This window comes from Miniopterus natalensis, chromosome 8, assembly GCF_054644295.1.
Source record: "Miniopterus natalensis isolate mMinNat1 chromosome 8, mMinNat1.hap1, whole genome shotgun sequence".
Lineage (NCBI taxonomy): Eukaryota > Metazoa > Chordata > Mammalia > Chiroptera > Miniopteridae > Miniopterus > Miniopterus natalensis.
In genome coordinates, this window is record NC_142088.1 from 14,364,449 (window position 1) to 14,385,878 (window position 21,430).

General features: G+C 38.1%; 1 protein-coding gene across 1 annotated transcript in view; it reads left to right on the forward strand.

Moving 5' to 3' along the window:
- The window catches only part of ABCA12 (ATP binding cassette subfamily A member 12), a 156,737-nt gene that overhangs the window by 102,201 nt on the left and 33,106 nt on the right, over positions 1–21,430 (forward strand). Inside the window, exons 22-33 of the mRNA XM_016196895.2 lie at positions 531–846; positions 3,537–3,651; positions 9,980–10,309; positions 11,368–11,437; positions 11,526–11,660; positions 12,528–12,683; positions 13,587–13,773; positions 15,906–16,124; positions 17,486–17,682; positions 18,343–18,503; positions 19,892–20,128; positions 20,455–20,605. Of these exons, the coding sequence (XP_016052381.2) occupies positions 531–846; positions 3,537–3,651; positions 9,980–10,309; positions 11,368–11,437; positions 11,526–11,660; positions 12,528–12,683; positions 13,587–13,773; positions 15,906–16,124; positions 17,486–17,682; positions 18,343–18,503; positions 19,892–20,128; positions 20,455–20,605 (2,274 nt within the window). The remainder of the gene's footprint in view (positions 1–530; positions 847–3,536; positions 3,652–9,979; positions 10,310–11,367; positions 11,438–11,525; positions 11,661–12,527; positions 12,684–13,586; positions 13,774–15,905; positions 16,125–17,485; positions 17,683–18,342; positions 18,504–19,891; positions 20,129–20,454; positions 20,606–21,430) is intronic.

The following is a 21,430-nucleotide window of genomic DNA, read 5'->3' on the forward strand; positions in this document are numbered from 1 at the left end:
CCTTCCCTCACCTTTTTTATCCAGAGCTCAGAAAAATACTTGGGGGTAGGAGGGTGGGGCACTGTCCACTCTGATGTCCTTAGAAACAAGAACCTTGCATGTATGTAGTCCACATCCATATTGTCCCAGGAGCCTTCAAAGCATGTGTAATTTTGTTGATATGATTAAAATTAAGACTGGAAAGGATTTCATAGTTACAGGGTAAAGCTGAGTCAATCCTTATAATGAGTCAAGATTATTCGTTTTATAAAGTGTGTGTGTGTGTGTGTGTGTGTGTGAGATTTCAGTAAGTGGCTTAGCGTGATATATTTAATCTGGCCACTTAGTTTGTGATTATATCCTCAAACTTGCGTTGAATCTCTCAGATTGTTACCCCTAATTAGTCATCCTTTCTGTAAATTGAGAGCCTGGACTTACTGTCACATGCTACTCAATTGCATCTTTGGAAGTCCCCTATGTGTACCTTCCAAACAATGAATGATGTCAACCATAAAATAACCTTTCTGCTGTTGTTGCCATTTTATTTTTAGGTGTTATTTTTAAGCTTCCTTCTAACAGAAGCCAACACAGAGGCTATGACTCTGAAGATATCTCTCTTCCTCCTGTTGTAAAATATACCATCCGCATGAGTCTTAAGACCTCCCAGACCACAAGAAACATAAGGACCAAGATTTGGGCCCCAGGGCCGCATAATTCTCCATCTCATAACCAGATCTACGGCCGGGCTTTTGTTTACTTACAGGATAATATTGAAAGAGCAATCATTGAATTGCAGACCGGAAGGAACTCCCAGGAAATAGCAGTACAGGTCCAAGCAATTCCATACCCCTGCTACATGAAAGACAAGTAAGTCTGTGCACGTTCAGCCCTTGTCAATAATCCACCACTTTTGTGAGAACTCATTTCTGTTCATTCATTCACATGTATCAGGTGAAAGGGGTGATATTCACCAAACCTTTGTCACATGCTTGTTTCCAGGAAAGGGTCCATACTATAGGGCACAGCCCCACCGGAGCTGCTCATGATTACCAACAGGATGGGATTGATCTTACCAAATCATCCATGTTTTCTGTATCATAGTTCTTAGTTTTCCAAGGGCTTTGGCTCCAGAATTCAGAGTCTTGGACTCTAGCCTTGAGTGCACAGCTGCGTGATTTTCATGTTACCCACTCTCTGATGGTCTTCCTTTTCTCTAGTCAAATGAGGGAGTTAAACAATACAACCTTAAAATTCCTTCCAATGCTCATATTTAATTAAAAATCTGTGAGTACATGGTCAGCTGTAAAGAAAATTATGATGGAACACATCATTGATCAACTCTCTAAGATAAATATTATGCTGTCTAAAACTAGGTTATGGACCCTCAGTGGTTTCACCGAATGAACAAACAATGTAAGGATCATGCTTTTAGACAATTGAATTTGAATGTTCAAGAAACCTGCCGATCAGATAGCGCTGAATGGCTCCTCCACACTGGCCGCATAAAAAAATAGGTTGGAGGACTGTTTTCAAGCTCATTCTTATACACAAAAGCTTGGGGCTGAATATTACTTTAAAGGAACTGTACTTGTTCAGCCCAGTTATTGCAGTTTATATACTATTCAGGTGCTTGTGGATGGCTTTTTCTCTTTCTCTGTATTAACGGGTGGCTTTCAGAGCTGTAGACGAGAAGAGGCTGTGCACCCCTCTGTGCAGCAGCGATTCGGGCACACAGGCAGGGATTTTGTCGGGGGGTTGTCAAGGTGAGCTTCTCATTGTGGAGGCCAGTCAGGACTTTGCAGGCTGACCCATGTGTGAACTGCAGTGACTTGCGGTAAAAGTAAAGACCTGTGGGTTCAATTAAATGAAAACTCTCCTCTATTTCCTGCTCACTTTTTTCCCCCTTGTAAGTGGTCATACCTGGGGTGGTGGATACCTGGATGTTTCTTTCAAGACTAAAGTAACCGTCCTTTGTGCTCTTTATGGGAGAAAGACCATACTGACCCACGTACATATAAACTCTGTCGCATACAAAGTGCTTTCACACATATTAGTTCATTTGTTCCTCCCAAGAACCTCATGAGTAGGAGCAGGTATTATCAGTCATATGTTCCAGATGAAAAAAAGAAACGTAACTTGTCCCAAGTTGTAGAGCTTGTACCACACTGGTCCTTAGATTACGAGACCAGCATTTTTTTCTTTGTCCTATATCAAATCTAAAAGACACAATTACTTTAAAAAAATCATTACAGGGGATTTATTATTAATGAATGAGGGCTTTTGCCTAATGCTAGAGCCAAAAACAGCATCAGGGCTGGACCTGAACCAAGATAAAATTCATTCAGCAAATGTTCTTTAAGTGCCTACCCTGTGCCAGACAGGTTCCTAGGAACCAAAAACATTGCCTATGGCCCCAACCCTCGCTCCTCCCCCACCGCAAAACCGTCCTGTCTCTGATGGTGTTACACCTCTGATGCTAAAGTGAGAATGAATGATGGTGATGTCATGTTCCATTAATACTTGTATTTTTCATGGGGAACTTGAAGGTAATTCCTTAGCCTTATAGATTAAAAAGGAAATGGCCTTGGGACCTTTCTCTAAGTAAAAGCTTCAGTGGAGTCTAATATGCAAATCAGATCAATTTAGAGTTTCTCTCATTGAAAACTATGCATTCACTTAGCTCATAGAAAGACGGCTAAAGTAGGAAACTTCTCAAAGTATAGTCCCTGGACCAGGGGCATCATATGTCCTGGGGAACTGTTTAAAATGCAAGTTCCTTACCCCACCCCAGATAAAATAAATCAGGAGCTTATGGGTGGAACTCAGAAATCTGTTTCAACAAGCCCTCTGGGTGATTCTGATGAGTGTTCAACTTTGAGAAACACTGTATTGGAACTTTCAGGTATCATGGGCAGGTCACTCAAGAATACATGTGGGTCCTTATGAGGTCTTTCTGTGACCCTTTAGTTAGCAAGTTACCAGAAAAGACATTTCTAGAATGTTTATGAAAAATCTCCTGATTTTGAGGCACCCAAGTGCTTTGTCTGCATTTTAAATTGAATGCCTTGAGTTTTACTTTATCTTATTTTGGAAATTTAGTTTAATAATCACGATGAGCTTTGAAGAGTAGATAAATACAGTAACTTGGGAGAATCCAGATCTTAGCTAGATAAATTAATTAGCATCTAATTTTAAATCTGCCTTTTAGATAAGAATTTGGTTTAGGCAGAAGGGTTTTGGACCTTCCAATTATATCTATATAATAATTTTCCTGGACAAGACTTACTCACACACACTTTAAACAATGTGGCAGTTTTATCTAATAACCCAGAGCCGTTCTTTGTTCTTGCAGCATTAAAACAAGAGATCATGGGTCTACTGTTGTCAGCTTCACATAAATAAATAAAGGAGTAATATTAATGATTATTCTCAGTTTCATATAAGCAGTATAATTTAAGTGTAAGAAGGAGTGTGTTCTTTACATATTGCTATTAGTAAGCATGGCATTCATTTTGGTCACTGGATTTTTCTATTTGTTTGTTTTTGTCTTTTTACAGCTTCCTAACCAGTGTCTCTTACTCTCTTCCAATTGTGCTCATGGTTGCCTGGGTTGTATTTATAGCTGCATTTGTAAAAAAGCTTGTTTATGAGAAAGACCTCCGGCTTCATGAGGTATGTTGAGACTCTCTTCTTATTATGAATAAGTCATATTTGTACAATAATTACTTACTATGATTTTCATTATACCTATACAAACTCAGAAAGCCTGAGCCATACCTTGTGAATTCGAAATATATTTTATGTACCATAAAGGTAACTGATAAGGCAGTATTTTGTTTCCCCCCAAAATTATGCAGATGTTATTTTATAAGTATTTCTGAAAAACAAAATCTGAATAATTCTGAATAAAATCTAAATATTGCCCCAAAAGTTACCTATAGGACTTAAGATCTAACAGAAGAAATTTAAATAATAATAATAATACTTTTAAAGCAGGAAGATTGTTGGCATGGTAACTAAATGAGTCCAAATAATGATATAAATATAGGTATAAATATACATTTGCCCCTTAAATAACATGGGGACTAAGGGTACTGATCCCTGTACAGTCAAAAATCTGCATATAACTTTTAACTCCCCCAAAACTTCAGTCGTCCCTTGGTATCTACAGAGGACTGGTTCCAGGACCCCCACAGATACCAAAATCCATAGATACTCAAGTTCCTTATACAAAATGTTGTAGATCAATGCACACAATCAACCCTCCTCATCCTCAGATTCCCAACCATGGATCAAAAATACTGTTTTTGATCCAAGATTTGTTGAATCTAGGGATGTGAATCCAGTGATACAGAGGGCTGACTGTATATTTATTGATAAAAATGTGCATGTAAGTGGGCCCATGAGGCTTAAACCCGTGTTGTTCAAGGGTCAACTGTAGATATAGACACAGACATAGACATATGGCTTGGTTCAGCTCTCAAGAAACAAATTCTCTTTCCAGTATAACTTGTCTCCTTCAATTACCTTCTCCTCAATCTCCCACTAACTTATGATTTATAGACTAAGAATTTCATGTTATGCTGCTGATTAGGTTAATAATATAACAATGGGAGACAGTATTTAGGACGTAAAGCATGATCTCGTCTTGAGCATGTTCTTCATCTTTATCCCCAAATCCAAAATATCTTACTTCTTTTTAGAATTTATGAAAAAGCATTGTGTGATTTTTGGATTGTATTGGAATAGTAGAAACTATTTTATCTGCTATCCTGTAATGAGTCCATTCTCACACTCGTGAAGAGAAAGCAGAAACATTTCAAAGCTAGAGCACAATAATTATTACAAGTCCTAGCTGACAATCTGAAATAATGAGGTTAGAGTATCCTGTTTGTCTACTTGTACTTTTCAGACTTACTTTGCCTATGTTTCTAGGCAATTGATTATTTTGCCTTACAAAGTACAAAGTACTGCTTCATATTTGTGTTAGTTCAGCATCAGGCTTCCAAGGTTGTCCTATAGTTTGAACCTGCACTTCTTACCTTTGGTGTTTAAGTTCTGGCTGATCCTCACAGCTGTATTTTTAAATTTCAGTTACAAGCTGGTAAACATCTCATCAACTAGTTTGAGTCCTGTTTTATGCAGGACTGAGTACAATGGTTTTTTAGTCCCTTGGACCATAATTTTGGTTGCAAGCTCCTACCTTATATTCTTCTTTCAAGTTCCTAGTACACAGAAGTGAATCTTCACAGATTAATGGAAAACTTTGGAGTAGAAAACTGTGATAAAAACTAAGTTATTTTCTACCTCAAAATAAATGTCTACCTTAAAAATATTATTTGTGGTAGAAATACACAGTAGATATGTGTGTGTGTATATATATATATATATATGATATATATGATATATATACATATATACGTATAAAATATACAGATCATATTATTTTATGTTTAAAGATGACACTTTCTAAGTACATCTATATATGTCACACACACAAAAAATGAAAGCATAACAAAAAGCCCTCTCTCACTTTAAGACATAAAAGATATTTTTAACAATGACCCTGTTTCTGTTTGGTAGCTCTGTGTCTTCATTTTTCAGGTATCTATTTTCACAATTTAACCACCTGATCTTGGGAGTCAGAGTCACATAATGAAAGATCAATGAACTTGGAATTAGAGAATCAGGCTTTGAGTCTTCCAGTTCATATTTGCTTGGGCCCAATCCCTTAAACTTTCTTAGTGTTATCATCAAGACTTCATTCAGTGCTATATTTCCAGAATGTTGCTCTGTCACTGCCAGAAAATAGGAAGCATTCAATTATCCATATTTTATCAGTTCTGGGGTAATGATTTTTTTCCTTCACATTTTAAAGCCTCTGAAATTGGGATGCATTTGGTAGGGTGATATAATTAATTTGGCAGCGATTTTTTTTCTTGGTTGCATGTAAAATAATGGCACATCTTAAGATTAGTGGTGTCCTGAATTCAAAGGGATATGGTCTATTTGTGAGACAAATGGAAGCAGGTGAGGAGTGAGTGGAATATTCCCAGTGCATCCTGCCCAGCCTCCCTCCAGTAGCCACAGTTCTAAACTAAACGCCTCCCTTTTTAAGATAAAGAAGCTCAACCCAGAAAGTGAAAGGTGACTTGCTGAAAACTATGGAGCTAGTTAATAGTAGATCTGGCTAGAGCTCAAGTGTCTTGACTTCCAATCAAATCTTTTCCACATCATAGCTACCTTCCCTCTCACAATCTTATTTTAGTAGCATTGACTCTTAAAGGCTTTTGAAGATGATGATAATCTCTTAGGTTACTAGAGATTCAGAGTCACTTTTTAATGCCCGCGTTTTTATATTTAGTTAAGGTCTAAACCTACCTACTCTCTACTTCCTTCTCATTCCAAGTTAAATAAAAAAAATTAAAAACAAAACCAAACCTTTTTCTTCTGTAATTGTTCTAAATCTGGGCAAGAAAAATAAATTAGTTGTTATTTCAATGAAACCGTTAATCTTCAACCTCATGATATGACTCCAGTGAATTCCTTTAACTTGCTAATGATATTAGCACAAATATTAATGACAAATAAATTCATTGATAAAATGAAGGCTGTAGTTTTTATAAAAATATATTTCAAAATGTCTTTCAATTGTGTTTTGTTCTGCATCCCTTGCTTTTAAAAATCAAAATATTAAAGCTATATAAAAGCTGTTTTTATAACACATGGAAGAGTCCTTTTCACACATTATATATATGTGTGTGTGTGTGTATTATATATATGGTTTTCTTGATTTATGGGTTCGTTTTATCTATTTTTATCTAATATAAGTCACTTATGGGAATTTTAGTGTTTATATTCCACTGGAATTGCTCTCTCTCAGTTTAGACAGGAAAACTAAAATGCTTATTGATTGCAGAGATGTTACCAAGAAATATGCAAGGATTTTTAGTCCTTTGGTGCTTCACTTTAGACAACCTTTAATGCTTTTTTGACATATACTATCCATCCCACTAGTGGAAATTTGGAACATCTCAATGATCACAACATCCTGTACATCTTACTAAAAAATAATAATATAACTATCTATTATTAAGAGAATTTTCAAAATTGAGGTAGACAATATTATCTTTACAAATCGGTGCTTGACATTCTTATTGAAGTGAATGAACAAATTGCTGTCAAGTAAATATATGAATATTTATGATTTCTTCTCCTGATAGCACTACTGCCAATCCCTGTGTATAAGCTTCTCTTGAATGTGGCAACACATTTAAGCAAAATCTTACAGAATCTCTTTCTTCTCATTAATTTCTGCTGTAAACTGGGGCAGACTTTGGCCACCATCCAGAGGGTTTTCCTTCAGCAGCAGGTTATCAGCTATTGACAAATTGCCCAGGCTGGTTGGGAGGCTTGAGGCACGTGACTCTGCTTATAAAGCTGGCACCTGACATCTGTCACTTTGAGGAGGAACTAACGACATCCAAAATGCATAGCCAACCATTCTCTGTGGGCCATCTTCTGCCAGCAAGTTTGGTCTTGTTTATTATAACAAAGATGGCAGTGAATTCGGATAATTTATGGATCACTTACATGCTCTCATTGCTCTGACTCTATGAATAGCAGCTATTCTCCTCATAGCATAAAATCCTGAAGTTCAACACTGACATTTCATGCTAGAATGTTAAGTAGTGAGTATTTTTGAAAGCACCTCACTCGATTTTTTTCAATCAAAGGCAATAATCAATCCCAACTTTTACCATTTCTTGAGAATAGGAATCTGATCTTGAGCCTCAAAAATTTCAAAAGCATAATGATAAATACCTTTTGTCCTGGTCTTTGGGTTTGCCAAATTATGTTTTAAAAAGGCTATATGAATGAGGAATTTTCTAGATATATAAATGTGTCATACTGCAGCTATCAATTATCAGGGAAAGAAAACGCATTTATATTTACGGAGTCAGCTTTCCTTCATGTCCTTGATAGTGTCCTAGATATTTTATATCCACTTTGTGAAATATATTGACATTGTCTCCTACTGATATACATTGGGGGATAAATGTTTTTTGTAGGTCATGTAAAATTTGGTGGTGAATATCAGCTTTGAAGTAGCTCCATGGGTTCCATAACTCCTCATTTAATTATATTCAAATAGGCAGAAACTCAGTAAAAAACAAACAAACAAAAAACCCCTTAAAATACAAATAGCAAAAAAGGCAAATAAAGAGCTAACATTTCATGATCATACTTGAATGCGTGAGTATCTCTGAAATGTAGTCATGAAACATGACACAGTAATTTTCTCAAAGGGGTTGGAATGCAGGAAAATAATTTTTAAAATAAGATCTATGACGTCTTTTTTTACATTAAAATGTAATTTTGTTTTCTATGATGGATAAGTAGCAATTGGAGGGAACTTCCATAGTGAATCTTCGCTCTATGCTGATTTTTTTCACTCTGACCCACACTTCCACTTCAATGGAAACATAGCCTGAGTCTTTACAACAAAGGGTGGCAGGGCCTGGGACGACAGAAGCAGTGGGGAGGAAAGAGGGTGAAGAAAGGGCAAAGTTAAGAGGAAAAGTCAGAGGGTTTTTCTCAGTGGTGATTAGCTTAAGGCCCACAGCTTCAACTGTTGGTAGTCTGGTAGCTGTTTCTATGGTAACAACTAGAGCAGAAGAGTTATCAAAATGTGATAGGTTGCAAAGACAGAAAGTAAAATTCACTCTCTTGCTTGAACACATTTCCTGGTTTTTTTCCTAGACAAGTTAAGAAGGTGGGGATTGTAAAGTTAGTGGAGTGTTTCTTTTGAGTTCTTTTTATGAAATGTTAGATTCCAAAGTTTAATATTAATTATGAATTGTTAAAACTAGAAACCAGGATATTCAGGTTCCCCCAAATACCACATCACCTAATTCAAGACAACCAAAGTCCAGGGTACTTTATATCTTTCACAATCCTTTTGAGTTGATTCACAAATACATCATGCTAGTCTGGTTTTCTACGTTGGTGAAATGCCTTGGCCTCTATGAGTATCACTGAGTTATTAAAGAATATCAATTGTGCTCAGCCTGTGTGCCTCAGTGGTTGAGCACTGACCCATGAACCAAGAGGTAACAGGTTCGATTCCTGGTCAGGGCACATGCCGGGTTGCAGGCTCAGTCCCCAGTAGGGGACGTGCAGGAACATCTCAGTGATGTTTCTCTCTCATCGGTGTTTCTATCTATCCCTCTCCCTTCCTCTCTCTCTAAAAATCAATAAAAATATATAAAAAATAAAATAATACCAATTGTGAAAAAGATATAAATTACCTAAGATACTGAGTTGATTTTGAGTGTGTGAATGTCATTTTGGAAAACCAAAATGATAAGCCTGACCTAGACAGCCAGTGATTTGAAAGATGGGGAAGGTGCAGCAAAAGATAAAAAGTCTCCCTTCAAAGTTTTTCCATGTTTTAAATTCTTAGGAATCAGGTCTGTTTTATATCTTCTAGGAACATGAATACTGATTGTTTAGTAAAAAAAAAATAATAAAAAAATTTAGTTTTATCATATCAGTCTCAACATTGAATTTGATATAAATATGGTTTTTCACCAGCTAAAAATGCTCATGAATGCACAAATGTCATTTTCATGTTGTAAAATTCTTCAGGGGATACCATAAATTTTGATGGTCTACTCTAAACTAATTTAATCTGGAGATGCCAGATACCAGTTATAAAATGGAATTGTAAAAAAAAGAAACTTCACCATCTAAATCATTTATCATTTCATCATTTTGAGGCACTCAAGGAACATACAGTGTAAGACGGGCTGGAATAAATGGTCATTAATTTCCCATAGCAAGCATGGACACATACTTGGTTTGTGAAAATCATTGAGATGCCTGCCTAGTTCATATATGTGACGTGTCTCATGGGCATTTTTGCATGGTACAGAGAGATTATTGTTTGATAATATATCCGCTTAAGCAGCAGCTAACACTTCTTTCCTTTTTACAGTACATGAAGATGATGGGTGTGAACTCTTGCAGTCATTTTTTTGCCTGGGTGATAGAAAGCGTTGGATTTTTATTGGTTACTATCATCATCCTCATCGTTATCCTCAAGTTTGGCAATATTCTTCCTAAGACAAACGGGTTCATTTTGTTCCTGTATTTCTCGGACTACAGCTTCTCGGTTATTGGCATGAGCTATCTCATCAGTGTCTTCTTTAACAACACCAACATTGCAGCTCTGATTGGCAGCCTCATCTACATCATTGCCTTTTTCCCATTTATTGTTCTGGTTACAGTTGACGATGAGTTGAGCTATGTAGTAAAAGTCTTCATGGTGAGTCAGCGGTCACACGGAATGAATGGCCAGTGTGTGAGAAAAATCGACACGTTTTGCTTGTTTGTCTTTAGATTCTCCAAGTGAACAAACACTTATTTAAATTTAAAAGTTCAGTGATTGCAAAATAAGCTTGACTGTCCTAATGATGGTTTTTCCTACACATCATTGTATACCGTACAAGCACAAGACTATGAAAAGGAAACTTTCCGTAGTTTCTAAAACCATAAATTGTTGCTGTTAAGAAATTGTTCCTGAAGAAAGAACAGGTAGAATGTAATATGTCCCATTTTAAAGATCATCAAGATTTCAAAGCCTCTATGACTGGAATTATTCACGTGTATGAATGATTTTGATGGTTTTCATGACATAAAATATAACTTACAGGCATAAAAGCAAATGCACTGACAGCATATAATCAATTTTGAATTCTTTTCTGCCTTTTAATTCAAAAGTACTAAATTAATTTAAGAATTTTAGTGAAAGTGTTAAGATCATGAAATTTAGAAAGCAGAAGTAAACCTCTTTATTGACTAAGAATCATATTAAAACTTTGCTTTCCATAAAAAAATAGAAAGTGATAAATAACTTACATCTAACTTCGACTACTTTGAGTTTAAACAAATTTTAAATTTGGTGCAATAATAAGTATCCAATCAATTGATATTGTAGCATATTTTCTCATAATGCTTCTAATACTTGAAATCTACTTATGAAGTAAAAACATCTTTTGGCTCCTAACATTTCATTTGATTTTGGTCTTAACATTGCATTACCTTGTATTTACTTATTTTATAAATTTCTGAGCAACATTTAATGAGTTTAGATATATATTTTGGGTTTCTGACAAATCTTTTCCAAGTTATAATTTCTGTGCTTTCGTTTTCTGCTATTCTCTCTTCTCTTCTTTCAGAGTTGTGGCACTCTTGATAAGGGACCCCTGTATTTTTAAATACAAATTTATTTACATATGTCCAAAGTTTTAAGTGAGTTAAGATCCCTCTGGGTGAAATGTATGAATCTGCATGAACTGTCATTTCTTTTTGTTCTCTTCACAGAGCTTTCTGTCACCAACGGCATTCAGCTATGCTAGTCAATACATCGCACGATATGAGGAACAGGGCATCGGTAGGCTCGCTTTCTTTAAAAGTGGATTTTATCTTTCACAACTGTAATACATCTCACACAAGAATAAATATATGTGTTCACTTTGCAGGTCTTCAGTGGGAAAATATGTACAGTTCCCCCGTTCAGGATGACACCACCTCCTTTGGCTGGCTGTGCTGTCTAATTCTTGCTGACTCTTTCATTTATTTCCTTATTGCTTGGTATGTCAGGAATGTTTTCCCAGGTACGAACATACTTCCTACAGATGCCTGCTTCTTATGGTTGTCACCATTATAAATTGGCTAATATATATTTTCTAATATTCGATTTACCATATGTAATCTCCAAAAATAAATACATAAATTCCAAAATTAATCAGAAATTTTTAGGATGAGATAAGAGTTCCTTCTCTGATGTTCTTTAATGGATGGAGTGAATTAAGAAGCATAGAATCCAGTTATTCCAAATGGGAGTATAAGGCAAAAACCAAGTCTCTTAATTCTAAGGAGAATTTACCAGGTTCTAATGGAAAATGACTATTTGGGTTTCCCCTTTCAAGCTCTCAAGTGGTCATCATTTCTAACATACTTAGGAGTTTTTCCATTAAGCCTTATTTATATTTGTACATTTTTTCTGATGCTGTGAATGAATAAAAGAGCATTATTCTATTTACATAAAATTTTTATAAAAGGAAAACATGTAGATATAGAAATAAGATCAGTGATTGCCTGGGACTTGGGTTGGAGCAGGGATTATCTGCAAATGGGCATGAGAGAACTTTCTGAAGTTATAGAAATGCCCTAATATATGGATTGGGTGATAGTTGTACAACTCTATAAATTTCCTGAAAGTCCTCTGACTCTATGTACAATGAGTACATTTTATGGTATATAATATGCCCCAATGAAACTGTTCCAAAGGAAAAGAACAGAAGAAAAGCTATCTTTTCAACTTTACTTTGAAAACTGAGACCACTCTTCAGTTTTATATAGTATTTTTAAAAAAATGAAACTACTTCCTGAACGCTATATAGTAATCTGCTGTTTAGCTTCTGATGGTTAATGTTAGCAATCAATTAATAGTTATTTTTCCTAATACATTTTTATTACAGGTACATATGGCATGGCAGCCCCATGGTATTTCCCAATCCTTCCTTCCTATTGGAAGGAGCGATTTGGATGTGCAGAGGCAAAGCATGAGAAAAGCAATGGCCTTATGTTTACTAACATCATGATGCAGAACACCAACCCATCTGCCAGTAAGACAAGTAGGTCAACAACATGCATTATTATGAGAGAAGTATGTACAATTTACATGACTAGTGATTTTAATTATGTTTCTTTAATGGCAAAATTGTTCTTTTCATCATAGATGAATATATCCACACATATGTGTTTGGATTCTTATGGAGATTAAATTGTGGCCTTTTCTGGGCTCATTAGCTCAGTTGGTTAGCATATGGCACTAATTAGTCCAAGATTGCAGATCCCTTTGTGGTCCAGTTAGATTCACACAGAGAAAAATTTTGTTCCTTAGCCACAGTCTGCACCCCAAACTCCAGCCATCTGTCACTAGTCATAAGGAGTAACCAAGGAACAAATATGGATAGTATTAGCATTACCCATCGCCAACATTGGGCAAGCCTTTAAAGCTCATGTCTTGCTGACATTGGGTGAGTAGTGTTATCTTTGTAAAGTAAGGATGACCCATATAAGTGGTCCTTTTGTGATACTTGAAGGAGATGTAGAGAGTAATTAATGAACTGGTTTCTATAAACCACAGATCTGAGCTAACAAGCCAGCCTTGTCACTGTAAAATCACAACCTGTAGACATTTCTTTCATAAGTTGGTATCATCTATCCAATCAGAGAAGCAAACCTTAGACTTGTTTTTTGAATATTTGAGATCTGTTGACTAAAGCAGACTTCAATATAGTGATACTGTTTTCGGGTCCATATTTTCTGACAGAGAAGGACTGTATAAATCTTAGAAAATGTGGCTCCATACTTTTATTCATTCTTTAACCAAATGAGGAGGCTAAATGCTATAATAGGTCATTTGTTTCCAGAATTATTTTTTATATAGGGGGTTGTAATTTTAATTAAGAAAGAGCCTAACTTTGTGTTTTCTTTCTTGGTGAGCTTTAACTCTTCTCTTAATGTCTTTCCAGGTCCTGAATACATGTTTCCTTCCAACATTGAGCCTGAACCTAAAGATCTTACAGTTGGGGTTGCCCTGCATGGAGTCACAAAGATCTATGGCTCAAAAATTGCTGTTGATAACCTCAACCTGAACTTTTATGAAGGGCATATTACCTCATTGCTGGGGCCCAATGGAGCTGGGAAAACTACTACCATGTAGGTTACTTTTAACATTGTTACAGAAGCATATTATTTAAGATTTTCTCACCTCTTTCATAAAAAGTAAAGCCACTACATCTCCCAGATGGATTAAGATGGCTCAACTTGTATACTGAAGGATGGAATCTAAATCAGACACCTTAAACTGTGAGCGCAAAGGCCAGATCAGGCCCACCAAGCAGGTTTATTTGTTCTACCTGGTGTTCTACCCAGCACTTCTTAAAATTTTTAATTTGGTGCCAATATTTAAAAATAGGAGATTTTTCTAATAAAAAAACTCACAAATATTCTTGGCATCTCTTAGATATAAGGAAATTTGAGCAACACTGAGTCCCCAGTCTTGGGCTGGGACAATTGTTTGGGGCATATTAGTGACTTTTCTCTTAAAGGAGGCATCTGCTTTCTGGTTTATCTCTGGTCCCTACCAATCCATACTATCTCCTGTGCCCAGTCTGTTTCACTTACTAGAATTTCTATCCTGGTTCACGTATGAGCTTGAGTTTACATGCCCTGGTATAAGCACACTCAGTCCCAGCTGCTCCTTCCCAGGGAGGCCTCGCCATGATTCACAAGGAAAGGAGAGAATCACCGGCTCTCAGAGAAGGCACAAAAGGACAGGAGTGGCACATGGGCTGTTCTTTCTCACTCTATATAACTAGCATTTCCCTGTGTCTGAATGGAGAAGAGATTCAAATGTTTTAAAAGTGACATTGCTGTGATTTATTTTTGTTTTGTTTTGTTTGCTACTCTGCTCCCCTGCTCCGCATTGCTTAGCTGGGAGTCAGCTCTAAGATGCTGTTGGGGCTCTAGCCCTTATTTGAGAAAAAGTGTCAGTGCTGGGTATCCTATTTAGTATCATCATGAGTAAATTCAGTGGCTGCCAAAGCATATTCAAATGAATTCATTTTGTAAATAAAAGGGGACAAAGGAAGGTCATGAGATGAGTGAACATGCAGCCGTGTTATATGATCTGTTTAAGTTCAGAGCCGGCTTTCTAGTTTGATCAGAATGCTTAAAAGGCAGGATTTCCAACAGGCACTAAGAAGCCAATGAAGAAAGGAGGTAGAGAGAGCTTTTGAAGAGGCTGTCATGTTAGCTAAGAAAGCCAGCGTCTTATTCTTCTGAACATGAACCTTTAATATAAAGAACAAAATATGTCATATGTATTTTAACGTGTTTGTATGGGAAGGATTACTTATTGTATTGATCCCCCATTTAATCCATGGTAGTCACTCAAGTTCTTAGCTTTAGTTAGGTACGGAGACAGAGTGGTGAGAAAACAGATCCTTTCCCTGACCTTGTAGAGCTTACATTTTAGTGAAGAACACGCATATTAAATAATTGCCCTGTTTACTAACCATCTAAAAGATGACAAGGAGTTATCTAGGTGAGAATATCCTAGTCCCAGAGTGGAGAAAGGGACTGGAGATGACCAAAGAGCATGCAAGTAGTGGAGTTAGAAGCCTACAGCAGCAGAAAGCAAACAGTGATGGTGGCTTGCACTGTGGTGGCGGCTGGAGAAATGGAAAGATGTGGGTGGAGTTATGAGGCTAAGATAGGAGGAGGGGGCAAAGACCCTGGGCCGAGGCCTGTGCACCTGCGGTACGCAGCCACTACGTGGTGAAAGACGCACCATGGATGAGGGCAGGGGTCCAAGACCCTTAGTTCGGTGTTAGACAAGTTGAGTTAGAGGACCCTGGAAGGTATCTCCTGGAGAAGCAGCACTGCCTGTTGGATGTATAAGGCAAGCCTGGAACCGAGCGATGAGATCTGGGCTAGAGATCTAAATCTGAGACTAACGACCTCTAGGTCCTATCTGATGACGAGGAAGTGCTCTAGTTTGCTGAGGGAGAGAGGCAATTAAAAAGTCCAACTGTTTCTGTCATTATTACCACCCCCCCAACACTGTCATCATCAGCATTATGTAGTGTTTATGTAGCACTCTCAATTATTGAAAGTTTAAAAGTAATTTAATACCATTTTTTTTCATAGTTTGACCTTACCTAAGGAAATAGGCTCTTAATATTCTTTCCTTTCTTTTTTTTTGGCTAACAACTGAGATGTATGTATTTCTAAAATCTAACTTCAGTACTTGGCTTACACCTCCTTTATCTTTGCTTTGTTTCTAGCTCCATGCTGACTGGGCTGTTTGGGACCTCAGCAGGTACCATCTTTGTTTACGGAAAGGATATCAAGCGGGACCTGCACGGCGTGCGGAAGAGCATGGGCGTGTGCATGCAGCACGACGTGCTGTTCAGTTACCTCACCACCAAGGAGCACCTCCTCTTGTACGGCTCCATCAAGGTTCCCCACTGGACTAAAAAGCAGCTGCACGAGGAAGTGAAACGGTCAGTCAGGGCAGGAGCGAGGCCGGGTGGCGTGGCTCCCCTCAAAGGGCGGTCGGGCTGCCGGCCGGGTGGCTCGGCGGCTGAGCACCGACCTAGGGTCCAGGGGACAGCGGGTTGATTCCCAGGCAGGGCCCCTGCGGGGCTGCGGGCTCCGTCCCCAATGGGCAGCATGCAGGAGGCAGCCGATCGGTGACTCTCTCATCATTGGTGTTTCTCTCTCTCTCTCTCTCTCTCTCCCTTCCTCTCCCTGAAACCAATAAAGACATATTTTTAAAAAAAGAAAAAAAGAGAAGTCAGGCTGTGGTAACAATACCAATAGGAAACATTTTCTTATAAACCAATTGATTTTTAGTGTTTTTACAATTCTTGTATATGACATTAAGCGTCATACACGGAATTGTTTAAATCTCTTTGAGCCTGGCTCCCGTGTTGCCCCAAATCCTCTGTTCCTGATCTCCATGGCTACTAGACTGGCCCAAGCCTCCTAACCGGACTCCCAGCCTCTACTCTCCCTTACATAGTCTCTTCTTCAAAGAGCAGCCAGGGTGACCTTTGTAAGCTGCAGGTCAGAGCGTGCCCTTCCTGAGATCAAACCCTCTAATGGTGTCTCCCCACACGCAGTGTGAAACTCAGTAGTGTCTTCTCCAAGCCTATGAGGCCCTACCTGACCTGCCCCCAAGCTCACGACCTATTCATGTCTTTCTATTCTCCCCACATTCACTCTGCTCTAGGCACACTGGCCAGTTGCATACTTGCTGTTTCCTCTACTTAGAGGAGCTTTTCCCAAATAGCTATTTGATTCCCTCCTCCGGTCTCCTGGTTTCTGATGAAATGTCACCTTCTGAGGGGATTTTCATATATAACGTAAGTGCCTAAAACAGCATGCCCAGGCACTGTTTATCGCATGCACCCTGCTTTATTTAGTTTTTATTGCACTTATCACCACCTGGCATATTATAAACTTACTTGGGAACATGTTTGTCAACTGAATTTTCTCTGCATCCTTCCTGGTACTCACACATACGAGAAATTCTCTTTATGGGTAGGAGCATTATCTGCTTACCTCTTTTTCCCAGTATCTAAAACACAGCCTGGCACTAAAAGGTCAAACACTCTATAAATATTTGTCATATGAATGAGTAAAATAATGAGTCATATATTCCCTTGTGTTGTTTCTTGAGCATTCCAGCTAGATGATAAATAATAGAAAATTATGTCATGAATTTTCAATAGTTTATTGCTCCTTGCTGAGCACATAATGGTTGCTTAGGGAATATCTATCATCTAGGGTACTTATTCTATTTTTCCAATATTCAAATGTTCTATCTGTAAAAAATAACCACCATATGTTATTTTTGAAGGACTTTAAAAGATACTGGGCTGTATAGCCATCGTCATAAGAGAGTTGGAACATTGTCCGGAGGCATGAAGAGGAAGTTATCCATATCCATAGCTCTCATTGGCGGATCAAGGGTGGTCATTTTGGATGAACCATCCACTGGAGTTGACCCATGTTCTCGCCGAAGCATATGGGATGTTATATCCAAGAACAAAACTGGTATGAGTGGCTTCTTATAACTTCTCTACCCAACAGTTATAAGTTTTCTCTCTGGGGTTCACAAAAGCAAACTGAAGTCTTTTCTGTTTATGATCATCATTAAAGGCCTCCCATGGGCTCTTCCTTTTCCCGAGTCTTCTCTTCTCCCAGCTAAATTTCTGGGTCAGTGAGTTCATATCAACGTAGTGCCCACTGTGAGTTGAGCACTTAATGGGCCTTCTGGAAAACGCATGCAAATCCAATAGAAGTTCCGCATTCTGCCTAGAGGAGCTTAGAATCTAATTAGAGAGTCCAAATACACACAAATGAAAATAAACCGAAAACAGACTAAATAAGTGCTAACGGAATGGGAAGTAGAGAGCAGTCAGAGTGGAGAGGATTAGTCAGAGAGGACTATTCAGGGCCTTTAAAATTACTGCCTCTTCATAGTGATGAAAGGAAGGGGGGAGGGGAAAAGAGAGAGAGACCCCTGAATATTTAGGAACACTCCTTCTGAACTTCTCTTCGATCCTTTTGGAGCTCCTTCTGGTTAGTTTTTCTGTCAGCTCATAAAATGTGGGTCTTCTCATCAATCACAAGACTTACTTGCGCTCACACTGTGTATCTTGGGCGCTGTGTTTTCATGGTTTATTCCTGGTCGTTCTGCTCTGTATTTTCAAGCCAGAACAATCATCCTGTCCACGCACCACCTGGACGAGGCTGAGGTGCTGAGCGACCGCATCGCCTTCCTGGAGCAGGGGGGGCTCCGCTGCTGCGGGTCACCGTTTTACCTCAAGGAGGCATTTGGGGATGGGTACCACCTCACGCTCACCAAGAAAAAGGTTTGTGGGAGAGAAAGCATACCTTATTATGGGGTTTTATGTTAATTTTGTATGAAATGGAGGCAGAATCTCTCCAACTTCACTTATTGCTAAAATTCACTCTTAATCTGTTAGATTCATGTGTTTTCAAACTTGAGCAAGCATCAGGACACCTGGAGGTCTAAGTAAACCCAGGCTTCTAGCCCCACCCCGAGTCTCAGATTCTGCAGGTCTGGGATGAAGCTCCAGAATTTACTACATTTCTAACTAGGCCCCAGGTGATGCTGGCCTGGGATTATGCAGTGGGAGCCACTGTGCTAGGCACAAAATGATGTGTTTCCTCAGGTTACTGGTGAAGGATCAGCCTTTTGTTTTCCCAGCATTTCACCCTGTGTGGCTAACAGGTGGATCTTCTGCTCTCTCCAAAGCAAATGAAGGGAATGGGCAGCGTAGATTCGCTTTCTGATCAGTACGCCCAAGTGGCAATGTGGAGGCCAACTCGGGCAGACTAATGGTGCTTTTCTTTTACATCCTTGAAGACTAAAGATGCTAAGGGTTCCCATACTGCCTAAAACAGCATGTGATTTATCAAATTGTGCAAGATGTATATGCTATCAGTCAGGTTTGGACCACTATAATTTTTTTTATCTAATCATCCTGATGTGACTTCCATAATATAAAAGTAGTTGATTGTTATATTTGTTAATGCATTTAAAAATTTTTGTATGAAGTGTGCCTTGTGCTTTATCATGTGCCTAGGACACTGGGGATAGGGGATACCAATCGTTGCATATGATAGGGATCCTTAGCATTGGGGATATTGCAGTGAGCTGATGATATTAAGATCTCTGCCCTCATGGAGTTTATATTCTAATGGATGTGGGGAATTCAGATGACACAATTAATACGTCTATTATTTAGTTTATTAGCAGGTGATAAATGATATAGATAGAAATAAAGCAGAGGAAGGGAAATAGGGAGTGCTGAATGGTGCCATTTTAAGTAGGGTGGTAAGAGAAGGGGTCTCTGCGAAGGTGATATTTGAACCAGGAGTTGGAGCCGGGGAGACAGTGAGCCATGTCACTATCTGGGGGCAAAGAAACAATTGTAAAGGCCCTGAGGAGGGCCTGCAGCTGAGCCTGCAGCACTCTAACACAGAAAAGAGACTGTGGTTTCAAGTGACACAGAGGCTGGAGAAGGGACAGGGTGAGGTGAGAGAATGGAACCAGTAGACTAGTTATTTGCATACAGTGATAGGGATCCCTAGCGGGACAGGGAGCCACTGAAAGAGTGATGTGAGATCTACTCAGGTTTGGGTGGCAGAAAAGAACTTACCACCCTCTGATTAGGGCCCTTGGACACTACAGTGTAAAGACAAGGAAGTGTTTAACTGCTGTTTTTGTCCCTAGAGTCCAAATCTAAATGCAAGTGCAATATGTGACACGATGGCTGTGACAGCAATGATCCGGTCACACCTCCCTGAAGCCTACCTGAAGGAGGACATTGGGGGAGAGCTTGTTTATGTGCTTCCTCCATTTAGCACCAAAGTCTCAGGGGCCTATCTGTCACTCCTAAGAGCGCTGGATAATCACATGGGTGACCTCAACATCGGGTGCTATGGCATTTCAGACACCACCGTGGAGGAGGTACACCTGGACATTTCTTAAAGCTGATATAACTTACTGTTCTCTTAAGATAAATATGTGCAGTTTTTTAAAAAAGAAAAGAAATATTTTTAAATGAGCATGTCATAAAATTATCTTAATATCATTCTTATGTAAGACTGACTTCTGAGAAGAAAAAAGTGTTGCTCCAATTAGAAAATACCTCTTTTACATATAAATATGTTCACGTAAAGTCATACTTACATGTCCCAATTGATGTGATAAAAATTCAAAGTCAAAATGAACCTAGAAACTAGAAAAGATATGCATGTTTTATGTTAATGAAGTACCCTGTCTTTTCCTTTTAGGTCTTTCTGAACTTGACTAAAGAGTCACACAAAAATACTGATATGACTCTCGAGCACTTAACACAAAAGAAAGTTGGAAATTCCAGTACCAATGGCATCTCAACTCCTGATGATTTATCTGTGAGCAGCAGCAATTTCACAGACAGAGATGGTATAAATTTAATCACACATTTTGCTTAATTTCAGTAAATGACGTAAATGAGAAAATCACATGACAGATTTTGAATTTTAAAAACAACTTTAAATTTTCTTTCTAAATTCAAAAAGATTAAAGAGATGTTAGCTTTCTCTATTTAATATAAAAAATATTTAATCAAATCAAACTCTCTCTTTCAAAAATATTTGGAAGAATGTAAAAGAACATCCTTGTTAGGGCAGGGATGTGTATTCCTCCATCCACCAGTGGTCATTTTCAAGATGTAACTTCCTATGACCTCAGATTTGTGTTCAAGTTAAAATCCTTCTTGGAACTGGTGCTATTTCACATGGACAAAGTTGCCTTTTAAGGTAGTCCACTCACTTATTAAACATGTTTAAATGGAGATAATAGTCATTAAAAAAAAAAGTTGAAAATATAGTCATCATTTTATAAAACCTCATTGGGAAATTCATCTAACCTCCCCACCTCTCTGGACAATTCAGGTGCTGAGAAAATGCTTTTGGGGGAGGGTCTTTGAATTGATGAAGTTGGACCTAATGGCTATGACTAAAATAATAGGTCCCTCCTCCCAGTTTTTTCACAGTATACGTTTGAAAAGCTGTGTTTCTTGACATTACTTTGAGGAATTGAGCTCTTTTGAAAATACCTTTAATTCTATTATTCTCTTTCTGATAGTTAATTTATTCCTTTGGAAACACTGTTTATTTAAGGAAGGACATAGTAAAATGATATATAAATTATGGAGTAGTCATTTCAGCAGCTTGCTTAAATTGATAAAAAAATCTCTAGGAACAGAACTTTTAATTAAACATTTGC